General features: G+C 40.3%; 1 protein-coding gene across 5 annotated transcripts in view; it reads left to right on the plus strand.

Moving 5' to 3' along the window:
• PXK (PX domain containing serine/threonine kinase like) overlaps window positions 1-14,822 on the plus strand; it is a 54,038-nt gene that overhangs the window by 24,900 nt on the left and 14,316 nt on the right. For all 5 annotated transcript variants that reach the window (XM_037905561.2, XM_037905563.2, XM_037905562.2 and 2 more), the window contains 9 exons: window positions 2,032-2,136; window positions 2,341-2,442; window positions 4,945-5,106; window positions 6,444-6,561; window positions 7,035-7,113; window positions 11,042-11,090; window positions 12,116-12,193; window positions 13,409-13,495; window positions 14,213-14,282. In XM_037905561.2, coding sequence (XP_037761489.1) covers window positions 2,032-2,136; window positions 2,341-2,442; window positions 4,945-5,106; window positions 6,444-6,561; window positions 7,035-7,113; window positions 11,042-11,090; window positions 12,116-12,193; window positions 13,409-13,495; window positions 14,213-14,282 — 850 coding nt within the window. The remainder of the gene's footprint in view (window positions 1-2,031; window positions 2,137-2,340; window positions 2,443-4,944; window positions 5,107-6,443; window positions 6,562-7,034; window positions 7,114-11,041; window positions 11,091-12,115; window positions 12,194-13,408; window positions 13,496-14,212; window positions 14,283-14,822) is intronic.

The raw sequence follows: 14,822 nt of genomic DNA on the forward strand, positions 1-14,822 counted from the left end.
CTATCTGAATAAGGAATGGTATTTGCTGACTCCAAAGGGAACCCTGTGCGGCCTGTTTCCGCTTTGAGACTCTCACAGCAAAAAGCAAGACACCTTGGGAATAATTCTTACAGCCAAGTTTTAAATGTGTATGGTTGTTTTTTCCAATCCTGCAAGCCAAGTTGTCAGCAGAAAGTAAATAGTGCTCACTTGCACTGAGTTACTCCAGGGAGTGATATTAATTTCTGAAAAGGTTATGAAACTAGTGCTGTGAATTCTTAGCCTTGAACTACCTCATATTGTATTGCAGATCTAGGGCCTGAGCCCACAAAGCCATGAGTAACTTTATCCAGCATAAATAGAGTCACAGTGGGTGAGGTAATATATTTTATTGGACCAACTTCTGTTGGTTAGCGAGACCAGCTTCCGAGTTTACACAGAGCTCTTCTTCAGGTCTGAGAAACTTAGACCTTGTCTCTGCTACAAATTACTTCGTATAACAGATGATTAATCCACACCCCTGAGCAACATAAGTTATACTGACCTGAGCGCCAGTGTAGACAGCGCTATGTTGGCTGGAAAGCTTCTCCCCCCAACATAGCTACCGCTTCTCATGGAGGCAGGAGTCATTAAGCCGACGGGGAGAGCTCTCTCCCGTTGGCTGAGAGCATCTTCACCAGAAGCACTACAGTGGTGCAGGCTGTAAGTGCTCTCATGTAGACATAACCACATTTGGTGTCTCACAGCTAAGCACAAGATGGAACAGATTGTTTAGCATAAATAGTACGTATTTCAAGGGACCACTCAAGGTGACGTGGCCCATTAATACCCCTTTTGTCATAGGAAACATAACAGGCCACTACATCTTAAGACGTATTTCAAGGGACTGTTCAACTACTTATGCTAAACAATCTGTTCCGTCTTGTGAGACGCTTAGCTGTGAGACGCTACGGTCAGGTCTACGGTACAAATTTACGTCAGTGCAGCTGCGCTGCTGTGGAAGCGCGTCTGGTGAAGATGCTCTGAGCCGATGGGAGAGAGCTCTCCTGTCAGTTTAATAGCTCCGCAAGAGGCAGTAGCTGGGTCAGCGGAAGAAGCTGTCCCGCTGTCACAGCGTTGTCTACATGGGGGTTACGGTTGGTATAACTACAGTGCTCAAGGGTGTGGATTTTTCATGCCCCAGAGCGACAGTTATACCAGAGTGTGTAGTGTCAACCAAGTCGGAGTAAGCTTCCCAGATCTGAAGAAGAGCTCTGTGTAAGCTCGGAAGCTTGTTTCTCCCTCCAACAGAAGTGGGTCCAGTAAAAGAGATTACCTCACCCGCCTTGTCTTTCTAATATCTTGGAACTGACACAGTGGCAACAACACTTTAATGTGAGTTTAATGGGACTATGCTGTATAAAGTTACTCACATGCATGAGTGTTTACAGGCCTGGACCCTTAACCTTTTTTAGTCAACAAGCTAGTGACTTTGACTGCAGTGTAAGAGATCAGGAGGAAGAGCACAGGTAATGAGATTTGCAACCTCCTAACTTCCCCTGATGCCCACCAAATTCCCCTACACCCTGTGCTTGGTCACCTCTGGGTTAAGTGCATCTGTTTTATCATGTGTGGGCAGGGGTGTGCACAAGGGGGGGCATGGGCACCCCCCAATAATTGGTGGGGGCAGAGCAAGCTCCTCCAGTCCCAGGGCTGCGGCAGGGGCACAGAACGTGCTCCTTCAAATGCAGTCAAATTTAAATTCCTGCGCACATCCCTGTGTGAGAGTTACTAATTTAGGGCCTGATCCAGCTGTTACTGAAATTGGTATTAAGATTCCTGTCTACTTCAGTGGAAGTTGAATAAAATCCCTGCTTTGTTGGCCCTTGGTTAAGACTAAAATAATGGTCTGTTAAGCAGATGTGACTACAGACTCTGGTTTGTCATTTTGATAAACAAATCATTCAAATGCATGATATTGCTTCAGGACATATGTTCTCTGTTAAATGAATCTAGCATGAATTTACTGTAATCCACATTAAAATGTATGAATCTTCCTTCTTCTTTTGGCAGCATCCCTACATTTACAAAGTCACTTTTGCCACAGCCAATGAATCCTCAGCACTGGTAATTAGACCATTCAATGAGAAGGGAACACTAAAGGACCTGATCTATAAGGTACTGTAGATTGGCACAGATTTTTAGCAAAATGCTCTGCCATGTTTTGTTGTTCTATGGTGTTTAGAGCGTATGTTTATAATAGTAGAAAGTGCTTTTTATGTTTTACTGTTGAGTAAATCGAGTTTTTTCTTTATAATTGCTTAGTATGAACATGGCATTTTAGATGTTCATTAATAGCTGTGGACTTTTTTTTTTTTTAAGGCAAAACCCAAAGACCCATTCCTGAAGAAGTACTGCAATCCCAAAAAAATTCAAGGTCTTGAACTTCAGCAAATAAAAACATTTGGGAGACAAATACTAGAGGTAACTCCTTTTACTGTCTAACATGCATTTGTGACTAAAGGGATAATCTCTTCATAATTAACAGCTAAGATTATTATAATGGAAGGGAGTTAAGAATGTTGTATCCTTTTGCAGTTAGTTTATTTTGTACATTTGGCCACACTTTGTGTGTGTAATCAGTTCAGTGTGGTCCCCTGCATAGTTACGCCTCCATTCTGCAACTGGATCCTTGTGTGCAGACCCTTATGCTTGCATGGAGCCCTCATTGTGATGTAACTGGAGCTCTGCACAGGTGCCAGGGTCTGCCCATATGGATCCAATTGCTGCACTGGGGACTAAGTAACTACCTTTTTTTTCTTGCCGGAAAGACCCATAAATATAGACAGGAGCAGAGATACCCTTATCAGTGCTTTTATGGTAACTTTTTTTTTTTTTGAAAAAATAGGGCTAACGTACTTAAAAGGGTGCTCCATCAGAAACTGGAATTTTTCCAATTTAGTAAATTTTAAAGAAAAAATTAAAGTTAGCGGCGTCCTTTTAAATCTCTCTTACTTGCTGCAGTCTACATCACTAAATGTATTAGTCTTCCAAAAAAAGTTTTAAAACCATATTGTAGACATTTTTTTTGTTCCGTTTGACCCTTTTCTTATTTTTAAGACACAGTAAATAAACCCCTTTTATCAGCCTCTTATTCTGCTCCAAGAACCTTTCAATATTGGTGCTGTTTACATGAAAATGACTTCCAGGTTTATTGTGAGTGTTTGTTTGATCAGTGTCAACTTTCAAGATCTCTTGATTAAGATCATATTATCTATGCTGATAAGATCATAGTACAATATCTCCTCTTCTGATGTTTTCCTTAGTCCAGTCTATTTTATCCCTTTAGCACTTGGTGGTGAGAAATCATGAATCTTGGCACCAATGTTAACCAGAGCCAGAGATCCTTTTATCCAAAAGAACTTTCTCTGCTCTTGATCCTTGGTGTCCTGCCCCATCTATCCCACTGTTTCTGACATGATGCTTTGAAGCAGAGGCTTCCGGGAGTTTTCAGAAGCCCTTTTGGGAGCCCTGTAGAATTGTGGGAGAAGAGGTCAAACTCCCACAGTCTGCTAGGAAACTCCCATGAGTCCATGGGAGAAGAGCAATACAGGTGTGCATCTGTCAAGGTTCCTCCCCCACTCTGAACTCTAGGGTACAGATGTGGGGACCTGCATGAAAAACCTCCTAAGCTTATCTTTACCAGCTTAGGTCAAAACTTCCCCAAGGTACAAAATATTCCACCCTTTGTCCTTGGATTGGCCGCTACCACCACCAAACAAATACTGGTTACTGGGGAAGAGCTGTTTGGACACGTCTTTCCCCCCAAAATACTTCCCAAAACCTTGCACCCCACTTCCTGGACAAGGTTTGGTAAAAAAGCCTCACCAATTTGCCTAGGTGACTACAGACCCAGACCCTTGGATCTTAAAAACAATGAACAATCCTCCCAACACTTGCACCCCCCCGTTTCCAGGGAAATGTTGGATAAAAAGCCTCACCAATTTGCATAGGTGACCACAGACCCAAACCCTTGGATCTGAGAACAATGAAAAAGCATTCAGTTTTCTTACAAGAAGACTTTTAATAGAAATAGAAGTAATTAGAAATAAGAAATCCCCCCTGTAAAATCAGGATGGTAGATACCTTACAGGGTAATTAGATTCAAAACATAGAGAACCCCTCTAGGCAAAACCTTAAGTTACAAAAAAGATACACAGACAGAAATAGTTATTCTATTCAGCACAATTCTTTTCTCAGCCATTTAAAGAAATCATAATCTAACACATACCTAGCTAGATTACTTACTAAAAGTTCTAAGGCTTCATTCCTGGTCTATCCCCGGCAAAGACAAAATATAGACAGACACACATACCCTTTGTTTCTCTCCCTCCTCCCAGCTTTTGAAAGTATCTTGTCTCCTCATTGGTCATTTTGGTCAGGTGCCAGCGAGGTTACCTTTAGCTTCTTAACCCTTTACAGGTGAGAGGAGATTTCCTCTGGCCAGGAGGGATTTTAAAGGGGTTTACCCTTCCCTTTATATTTATGACAGCATCTCACAGGATAGTTCCTTTATGGGGGGAGACAGGATGGTTCAGATTCCAGCTACTTATGTGCAATGTTAAAAGAAACCCAAATGCAGCAGATTCTGATTGAAGTGGCTAGAGGAAACAGTTGTTAGAGAGGAATGTGAGAACGTGAACCTCTAGAGCCTAATGGGTTGGGGAAACCACCAGGTGAGGTGTAGGGATGAGTGCGATCATACATGTGGTGCCAGTCCAGTCTGTGAATGAAGAGCTGTAGAAGATGGCTTGACTCTGACAGTGTGGCTAAAAGGTGGGAGCTGAATGGGGAAAAATGAAAGACCCAGAGTTTGGGGAGCTTATCCATCCACTGTGCATTCTTTTAAGTACACTTCAAACGTTGTCTGACAATCATCCAAACAGATGTCCTCGCAGTGACACTTTTTTCTCTTTGATCTTTCAGGTATTAAAATTCTTGCATGAGAAAGGATTTCCTTATGGGCATCTACATTCCTCCAATGTGGTGTTGGATGGTGATACATGCAGGTTGCTGGATCTAGAGAATTCCTTGCTGGGACTCCCATCCTTTTATCGATCATATTTTTCACAATTTCGGAAAATTAATGTAAGTCACTTAAAATATAAAGCGACAAATAGATATTTCATATGTGAAAATTCATCATAGATGTGATAGTAAAACAATTTGTGCTTGACAATAAAATATTACAATAGTCTGTTAACCATGAAAAGTGACTTTAATGCTGTTGTAGAAAGTATGACTTCTGTAGGCATCTGCTCAAGTTAGACCATATCTCTGGAATGAAATAGAGAATGTTTTCTCTAAGATGAATGGGCTAGAGGCATTATGTAGACGTCTGGCTCTTCAAAACTCATAAACTGGGTGGGAGTTGGTGCAGATTTGCACATCACAGGACACTGTGTCTGCAGAAAAGCTAGACCTAACTTTCCCTCTGTTGGGAAATCTGCCCCGTTGTAGAACTTGCAAGCTTTTAACTGGTATGTTGCCTTGCTCTCAAGTACTCGTAATAAATTACATAAGGTATCACATGGCACAGCTGCTGACCTTGTTCAACAGTTGGACTGAGTTGCCAAAGAAACTTTCAAAAGTTCATGGCTATATTAATTATCCGTGCCATCAAAACTAACTAAAGTCTTAGCCAGTAAGTGCAGCCACATATGTGTGTCTGCTACTAAACCTAAATCTAAAAGCCAGTGAACATCCATCCTCCATTAACACTTAGGTCACTATGCTAAATTAAGCCAAATGCACTAAACTCTCTCTGGTATTTTGTACAAATAGTTCTTTCTTTGAATACTTTCCTTTTTATCTACTTACTGGCTGGTTAGAAATCTGTGATGGTGTGGGCATGTGTACTATTCCTGTTAATACATTTACATATAGTATATTAAACCTCGGTGTTTACTGTTTGAATAATATTAGAAAAATGCGCTAGCTCAAGACTTCCTTTCAGTATTATGATTTTCAAAAACCCTATATTTATTTTGTAGGAATAAGGGTTGTGTGAACAAAAAATAGTTAGGTCAATTATTAAGCTGTATTGTCACCTGCAACTGAAAATGCCAAATTGATCACTTGTGAAGGGGTTACTTTATTAGAGGAGCCATTTGGGCTGGGTGCAGTTTGTGTACATAGTAAGACTGCTCTTCCCCTCCAAATTTAGCATCTAAATAGAAAAGACAGGCAAAGCATGAGAGGATTGGGATTATGTTTATCAATGGGGAACTGAGGCATAGAGAGACAGGGACTTGCCCCAGGTCACACGGTTTGGTGGCAGAACTGGGAATTGAACCTTTATCTCCTGAGTCCCAGTCTTGTGCCCTAATCACAAGCCCATCCTTCTCTAATGGATCATTATAAATCTTGAAACTGAACTGTGCAAAATTGCTTGATTCGAGCAAGTTGGGCTTTTGTCTTCCTAGACTTTAGAAGGTGTTGATGTACATTGCTTTGGTCACTTACTGTATGAAATGACGTATGGAAGACCTCCAGATTCAATCCCAGTGGACGGCTTCCCTCCTGCTCCATCGGCATCAGTCGGTCAGTATACTATTGGGGAGGTATTAGCCTCTGTTTAAAGTAACTTCAGTTGTCAGTCTTTCTTTTAATCAAACTAAAAGGACATATTGGAATACACTAGAAACCTACTTAAAACATCTTGTGGCTTTAGAAGGAGATTTCTGAGGTTGGATAATTATTTGCTAAACTAACTACAATAAAAAAATGTACCATACCTGTACATTTCTATATTGTGAGATTCGTTTTTCCCTGAAGAAATATACACAGCACAGATACACTGAGTTGCTTTGTCATTCTTTCTTTACTACACAGTTTCTGATCACCTAGTAAAAGTAATATTTACTGCTCTTGAACTGTCTTAGTTGAAAGGTTCGTTAGGGAGCGTTACACAACAGTGCCTAATCTTTTGTCCCAAAACAAGGAAAGCAGTGTTAGCAAACGTGTTCCTGCAGTATAAAAATCTGCTCATTCTTTCTTTTCCTTCCTTTTTAAAGTGGCAGTGTTGGAATCCATACTCTCCTGTGAAGCCATAAAGAATGGTATGCCAACTGTCTCCAAGATCTTACAGATGTCGTAAGTTCTCGTTGCCTTGTTTTTTGTAGACTTTGTAGTATTGTTAGCTTTTCTCATATTAATATAATTGTCTCTGTGCTCTCATCATTCATAATAAAGGGTTTTTTGGGGGGAGGAATAATCTCTCCTCAATGAGAGCATTAATGGTCTAACTTTATTTGATGTACGTCACTTGTGAAATATGATTGATGTTCCTTAAACTATTCTGACCCTTGCTACGTTGTAGCACACAATACATTCACCCACTCGGGTGTTTGCGTTTTAATGAAGGACTGCTGATTAAAGTTGAAAACACCTGTAAAACACTGCTTATTTTATTTAAAAAAGAAAAAATTGGCATTTCAAAAAAACCCCCTGGAAATGGTTACTTGTGTCTAAGGGCTTGTCTGTGTGGAGCACTGGGGTGAGATTTCTAAAGCGCACTAATGTGCTGCATGTTAATTGGTCCATGTAGATCCTGCTGATGTACTCTAAATGTTCCCTAGTGCACTTTAACGTAGTGCTGTTTAAAGTAGTTCTACATTAAAGTATGCAAGGGAACATTGCAGGAGATAATTCATTACAGTATATATGACTGTAATGAGTAAATATATAACATTTGCATTCTATACATACTTATTTTAGGGTATACAGAGAGGGCCCTGAAAACCTCTGATTTTGGACCTCTACATAAAACTCAAATTGCTAAAAACAAATCCTGAAAAGTGGAAGGAATTAACACTGAAAAACATAAGCCCGATGTATAGAGCATGTTGCTGTGATTATTTAAAGGGCCCAGCCATCAGTTATGAACACATGCAAAAGTACATGGGGGGATGATAAGAAAACATCTAAGATGCAGAACTTTGTGGGTTGCTGTTCTTTCTAGAAGTGATCCTTAATAGATTTGACTGGTAGCGAGCCTGCGATGTGATTAACAAAGTAGATTTTATTGCTTTGTTCAACATTCGTGGTCAAAATAGGGAGTGGGCAGAAGTGTAATGTTCTGTCCTTTAGAATTGTCGACTAGTCCCACAGTGCGTAGTTTGCCATACATTTTGGGGTGTGCTATGGAGTTCCATATTCTCTGGTGGGAAAGGGTCACTGCAGTCTTGTCTTTTGTCGTCTGTCTTTTTTTATTTGAGGGGGAGCGAGGAAATGAACAGAAATCTGACAACAGGGAAATGGTATCTGTGTAAGAATTTATAAAGGTCATGAGTTAGAGAAGATAATCCATGTCCAGTCTGACCTGATGTGTACATGCAGCACGATTTGGAATGTGTAGGTTCTGGGTTCATGTATATGCCAATACAATAAAAATAAACCTTTCTCTCCTTAAATAAAATACTGTTCTGTAGAAAGAGTCTGTTTAATTTTGGCAAAGGCACATAATTAAAAAGCAGGGGAGGGGAAAAAGAAATGCACAAGTGGGTTTTAAAGGGGCTCTGACAACTTTATCACACCTTTCTCTGAATTTTCTGCCTACTATTGTTCCTGAGTGTTTGGATCTGGGATGAAAAGAAAAGGCGTACTTGTGGCACCTTAGAGACTAACAAATTTATTTGAGCACAAGCTTTCATCATCATGCATCCGATGAAGTGAGCTGTAGCTCACAAAAACTTACGCTCAAATAAATTTGTTAGTCTCTAAGGTGCCACTAGTACTCCTTTTCTTTTTGGGAATACAGACTAACATGGCTGCTACTCTGGATCTGGGATGTTGGATAAGTTCATCACTTGCGTAAACATATGGTAATCTGCAGTAGTGTCAAAATTCTAAACTATCGGTCATGGGGGATTTAACTCTGACATTTCACTGGACAACCTTTCTAGTGTGTTCTCAAAGAAATAGAAAGTAGCTAGAAATGTTATATTTCTAGTTTCAGACTAACATTGCCCTCTAGTGTACTTCCCTTGTGCTCTGAGAAGAGAGGGTTAATCATTTGCATTGTTGCTGCTGTCTAGTGGGATTGAGTGAAACATTTTTCCCTTGTTCAGTTACTTTAACTGGAGGGTTAAAATCCAGGTGGTTGTTCTGAATTTTATGGGTTAGTTATGGCTCGCCACTGATCACATCCGACCAAAAGATTTATAGGTTCTTGTCCAATTCAGACTACAGGGTCCAAGAACTCCGAGCTCTATATCAGGAGAGGACTCTTGGGGTGCTTGGCAAAAAAACTTATACTGAGGACAATACCAAATTGATAAATACTTTATTGAGATTAACAAAAGAATAATAAGTGCTATGAAACTTATGACTGCAAAACGGTAAAAGAATTCCAAAACTCCTGGTAACATTCCTATTATAAGTACCTTAACCTAACATACTCACACCCTTCCTTGAGGACCCGGTAATAGGGGGTGAAGGACTAGCCTTACTCCTGGCATGCCCAATAACACGGTGGTCCCAATAGTTCGGAATGCTGAGTTGTTATACTATACTACACAAGCTGAGCTGATAGCGTGATGGAAGATAGAATGATAGGTAGCTAAAAGGATAGTCTACAGAATATAGGAGAACAAAGAAAAGAAAAAGCTCCCTAAGATGTCCTTACATGGTATTTTATAGGATCCTGACGCTATATACTGACAGGTTTCAGAGTAACAGCCGTGTTAGTCTGTATTCGTAAAAAGAAAAGGAGTACTTGTGGCACCTTAGAGACTAACCAGTTTATTTGAGCATGAGCTTTCGTGAGCTACAGCTCACTTCATCGGTGAAGTGAGCTGTAGCTCACGAAAGCTCATGCTCAAATAAACTGGTTAGTCTCTAAGGTGCCACAAGTACTCCTTTTCTTTTGACGCTATATAATTCAGGCCCAACCTACTATACACAAATCTTGTTTCTGTACCCTAAGAAATGTATGGGTCCCCTTATCCTATATCTTAGCGGATTATGACACTTACTCTCTACATATTAAGGATTGTCTCACTCCAAAAACTGCCCACCTAGGCTCTCTTGGCGACTTCCAGGTTTTCGGTTACCAACCGGTTGCAGACGGTGGATAAATCTATTCAGGGTTGAGTGTAGTTCCTCCCCTTAGGTTCCCCAAAGTTCAGGGACCATTTCTATCTGTGCGAAAGGTTGCCATCTTTTATGCTGACTTACTCTTAACTGATCATACTTTTAGCTATTTAGCTGATCTTTAGGCTTCTTGCATTTCAGCAAAACTTATTCTATGTATAATTATTAGGAAATACCTATCATAGGCCTCAACACATCCTAATTTCATAGGAATTAATACTGATAAAATATAAGAATGATATATGAAATGGATTAATTCAGAAAGAGAAACATATTTGTTACAGCTGGCTGGATTAGTAGGATATAATTAGCAAAATAATCTTATGGGCTACAAGGTAAATGGAAATGTGAAGCTTTACTCCGATGTTTTCCATGCTCTTTAGTGTTTTGAATAATAACATATAATGACTGTACAAAGAGAGCTTCTTGTCAGAAAGAGGAGTGATCTTTTAGATGCAATGTACAAACCCCCACCAAATACCTGACCCCTGTAGTTGTTATGGCATTTTAAGCAAAGGGAGAGTTGGCTTTGGGAGATTCTATTCTGCCTAACTAAAATTACCATGTTTCAACTATCAAAGTGTTTCTCTTGGTCTCCTCCTAAAGCTGTTAGCTAGTCTTGCTATGTTCCACATCAGAGGTGGCTACGTGTCAGGGAGGATTGCTATTTGTACGTTATGACCCTTCTGGATGACAAGCACCATATAAATGCCAGTGCAAAGACCTGAAGAAGAGCTCTGTGTGAGCACGGAAGCTTTTCTCTCTCACCTGCAGAAGTTGGTCCAATAAAAGATATTACCTCACCCACTTTGTTTTAGTGCAAAGAATAAGCAGCAGTGGAGGGAGTGGTGGTAACGCTGCATTCTCTTCTTGATCCTATCTGTCTCCTGGAAATAACACACCAGCTTGAACTTTTCTTTCCTTTCAGATTATTCAGTGATATTCTCCTAACGAATTCCGAGAAACCACAGTTTAAGGTAAAAGTGAACGACGCTGGCGTATCCTGAATTGCTGCTGACTGCGTGGTTATGTGTCTGGCTTTGGGCCTTGGTGCTATCCATCCGAAATGTGGGGTTGGGTGTATGATGTGTGGGGAAGAAGACACTTGGCTGTGTTCAAGGCTGCCAAGACACCAGTGCTGCTGTTTCTTTCAGCAGCACTTCACAAGGGAGCTTGTTCGTTGGATTCCTTCATTGACATGTCCCTGGGAGCACTTGTATTTTTTTTACTCATTAGATTTTCTTAAGGATGATGGCAGTTGCTGTTCCTTACTAGGAACACTGACACAAACGTAAAGCAAACGCAGGGTTTAGGGATGGTGGGGGAGGCTACTTAGCACTGAATTCTGCAGATGCTTCAAACTGTCCCTCAGAAAAGAAGTTACTTGTACATAGTGGACAAGAGAAGTAAACAGCAAAATTTTCTTTGGTGGTTCTTGGTTATAAGATGAACAAATGTGAACTTCATAAAGTTCTGTAGGAGATTCAGGACAAACAATCTCTTCAAAGCACGAGTAACATAATATAGCTCTTGCGCCATGTCTTTTTACCAACTACTTGCCACGTGTGTTTCGACAGCAATGGCGAGAACAGACTCCTGCAGGATTGCATGGGAGAGCAATCTCCTTGCCACTGATCTAGAACCTTCCCATAAGAAATCAACAGAACCACTCTAAACCATCAGTTAGTCCACAGTCCGATCTGAAGCATCTTATATCTGAACGGCTGCTAGATTACATTGGCTTTAACTCCTCCATCATACACCATATTCTTTTCCTGTTGTTGAGGCTTGCAGCCAGGTTTGGAGGGAGCAGTGCTTGCAGAAATCCCATGTGGTCTAGGTGGATACACAGTTATCTTCATTAAACAATCAGTGTTAGAACCTGGGGCCTTATCATAGATCGAAAAATACCTCAGATTAAAAGTGGATGTTTGGCAGTGAAGCTGTGTGTTAATTCTGCTTGGCACATCCCATACCATGATTCTTCCCTTTCCTTTACCAGATTCCCACTAAGTTAAAAGAAGCATTGAAAACTGCCAAGGAGTGCATAGAAAAGAGACTAACTGAAGAACAGAAATTGGTAATATCTGCATTTCTTTATGGTTTTCCCACAGACATTCTTTTCCCTTCATCTTTTAAACCAAAGATTATATGACAAATGGTGAAATGTTAAAGATTTTCATCAGTAGATTTAATAAATCTTACTGAGGTGAAGTGTGCCTGTGAGACTATTGCAGTAGATGTAAGAAACAGTTTTAGAACAGATTCTTTTTAGACTGAATTATATTTGGGTGTCTTAAAGGTACGCTGTACAATGTAAGACAGAACATGAGAGTATTTAAAATCTAAAACAAAAACTTGTTTGTCTTTCTAGTTAACTTTATCATATTTAAAAACTATATAAGCTAAAATGGCTAACTGACAGCATGAAGCCAAACTTCCTGGCTTCTGACACTTTGGCATGAAAGAGACACACATGATAGATTTTTGTGCACTGTATTGGCTTTTGCACGTGCAGATAAATACATGGAAAAACTGGAGGACAATTTGGAAATCTGGCGATTATATTTTCTTATTAGCTTACATTTAAAAATTAAAGTGCAATTGGTGCCCTTAATCGACTGTATTATTTTGGATCCTTGAATATTAATTTAGTAGTCTTCAAAGGGCTGTTGAAATGTATGATTAGTTTGAGTCAGAAAGTCCAGATCTAAAGTTTCTGAAGTTTGGGGTGTCTGAATCAGGGTTCCCCCCCAGTGTGTTATAGGGAAGGAAACCAGGTGTAAAACTTAGGATCGGATCCAAGCTTCCCAAATTTTGGGAATGTTTTTGTCTTAGGTTTTGTTACAGGCCCACTTCTAGCTGAGGAGGAGATCAGCATGAGATGTATGATCTCTGAATGCTTTTTAGAGGAAGACTATCCAGTCCATGTGGTGGACAATAATATTGTTGGAACACAGTTGTTTTTGCAGCACATTTGATGCCCCCTCCACTCCCTAGTAAAGGAGCCATGGCCTGATTGTGCAGCTGTTGTATGCATGGATCTGCCATTGTCTTTAGGGGAATTTCCACAGTGAGTGGCTCCCAAAACGTTCCCTAAACGTTTATAAATCTAACTTTATTTTAACTCTGGTCTTTGGGCCCCAAACCAGTAGCAAAGATCTAAATATTTTTTAAAAATTCAAAGCCACTTGAGTATTTTCTCCAGTGTTTCCCCTTCTCTGAGGTTGCCAGATAAAAGTTTTGTACATTTCATGTGGGCTGTTTTGGTCTCTGTCTCTCTCATATTCTAAAGATTCACCAGCATAGAAGACTGACAAGAGCTCAGTCTCACCATGGTTCGGAGGAAGAGAAAAAGAAAAGAAAAATCTTGGCACGAAAGGTAAATGGGATTGTTTAACACGAGTTTCTGGCATGTAGAGAAGTATGTACATTCCTAGTGTAGTATGTGCTGAGGAAATGAGAGCATAATGGGGATATGCTCTCACCCCCATGACCTACAGGAACACTTCTGAGAGAGAGAGAGAACATCTGTTTTGATTGTTTTCACGTATGCAGACAGGCGATGCGCTGTGCAGCAATGTTTAAATGCTGACCGCTAGTTGATTTGCAGTAACTTTAAATGAGCTAAATAAGAAAAAACGATGAGTGGCTATATGAATGCCTAAAGTGCATAGAACAGCCTGCCCCCTTCGCGCATTCTGCCGGGGGATGGGAAAGCTATCTCCTGCATCTGCAGCGCATTTCCTGCATCTCTGGCTTTTTTTTTTTTTTTTTTTTTTTTTTTTTTTGAGGACCAGTTCCTGACCCTTGTTTTGGTTGGCAGTAGGGCCATATCGCTGCCCAAAGTGGGCAGCTGGGGATATTCCCCAGCAATGGGTGATTCCCTAGCTGCTGCAGAGTTGGCCAATAGGACTGTGACAGCAGGAGTACGCTCCGGGGAAGAGTGGATAAAGCACTGGTGATCCCTGGATGCTATAATAACCCCTTGGGGGCTGATGCAAATCCTCATGTGTCAAAGGCATCTTGGTAAGGGCCGCAGTGAAATAATGGGAAATGCTGTTTATTCCTGTCTTTTCTCTCTCCTTGATTCTTAAAGAAGTCAAAGCTCTCAGCCTTCGAAAGCGGGGAAGAACGCTCGGCAAAATACAGCAATTCAAACAATTCAGGTAACTAACAGGGTCCTTTCAACAGGTTTACAGCGCTCTCTCTTGGATTTAAAAAAAAAAATCAAATTACATGCTCGTTAGAAAACCTAAAATCACTTTGAATTTTCTACTGTATACTAACAGACTATTACAAGCTGATCCTAGTATTGGTTTCAGAGGAGCAGCCGTGTTAGTCTGTATCTGCAAAAAAACCAGGAGGACTTGTGGCACCTTAGAGACTAACAAATTTATTAGAGCATCAGCTTTCATGGGCTACAGCCCACTTCACTGGACGCATTGAATGGAACATATAGTAAGAAGATATGTATATGCATACAGAGAAGGTGGAATTTGCCATACAAACTGTAAGAGGCTAATTAATTAAGATGAGCTATTATCAGCAGGAGAAAAAAAAAATTTTGTAGTGATAATCAAGATGGCCCATTTAGACAGTTGACAAGAAGTTAAATGCTGACCGCTAGTTGATTTGCAGTAACTTTAAATGAGCTAAATAAGAAAAACCGATGAGTGGCTATATGAATGCCTAAAATACATAGAACA

The sequence above is a fragment of the Chelonia mydas genome, chromosome 7 (assembly GCF_015237465.2).
Source record: "Chelonia mydas isolate rCheMyd1 chromosome 7, rCheMyd1.pri.v2, whole genome shotgun sequence".
Lineage (NCBI taxonomy): Eukaryota > Metazoa > Chordata > Testudines > Cheloniidae > Chelonia > Chelonia mydas.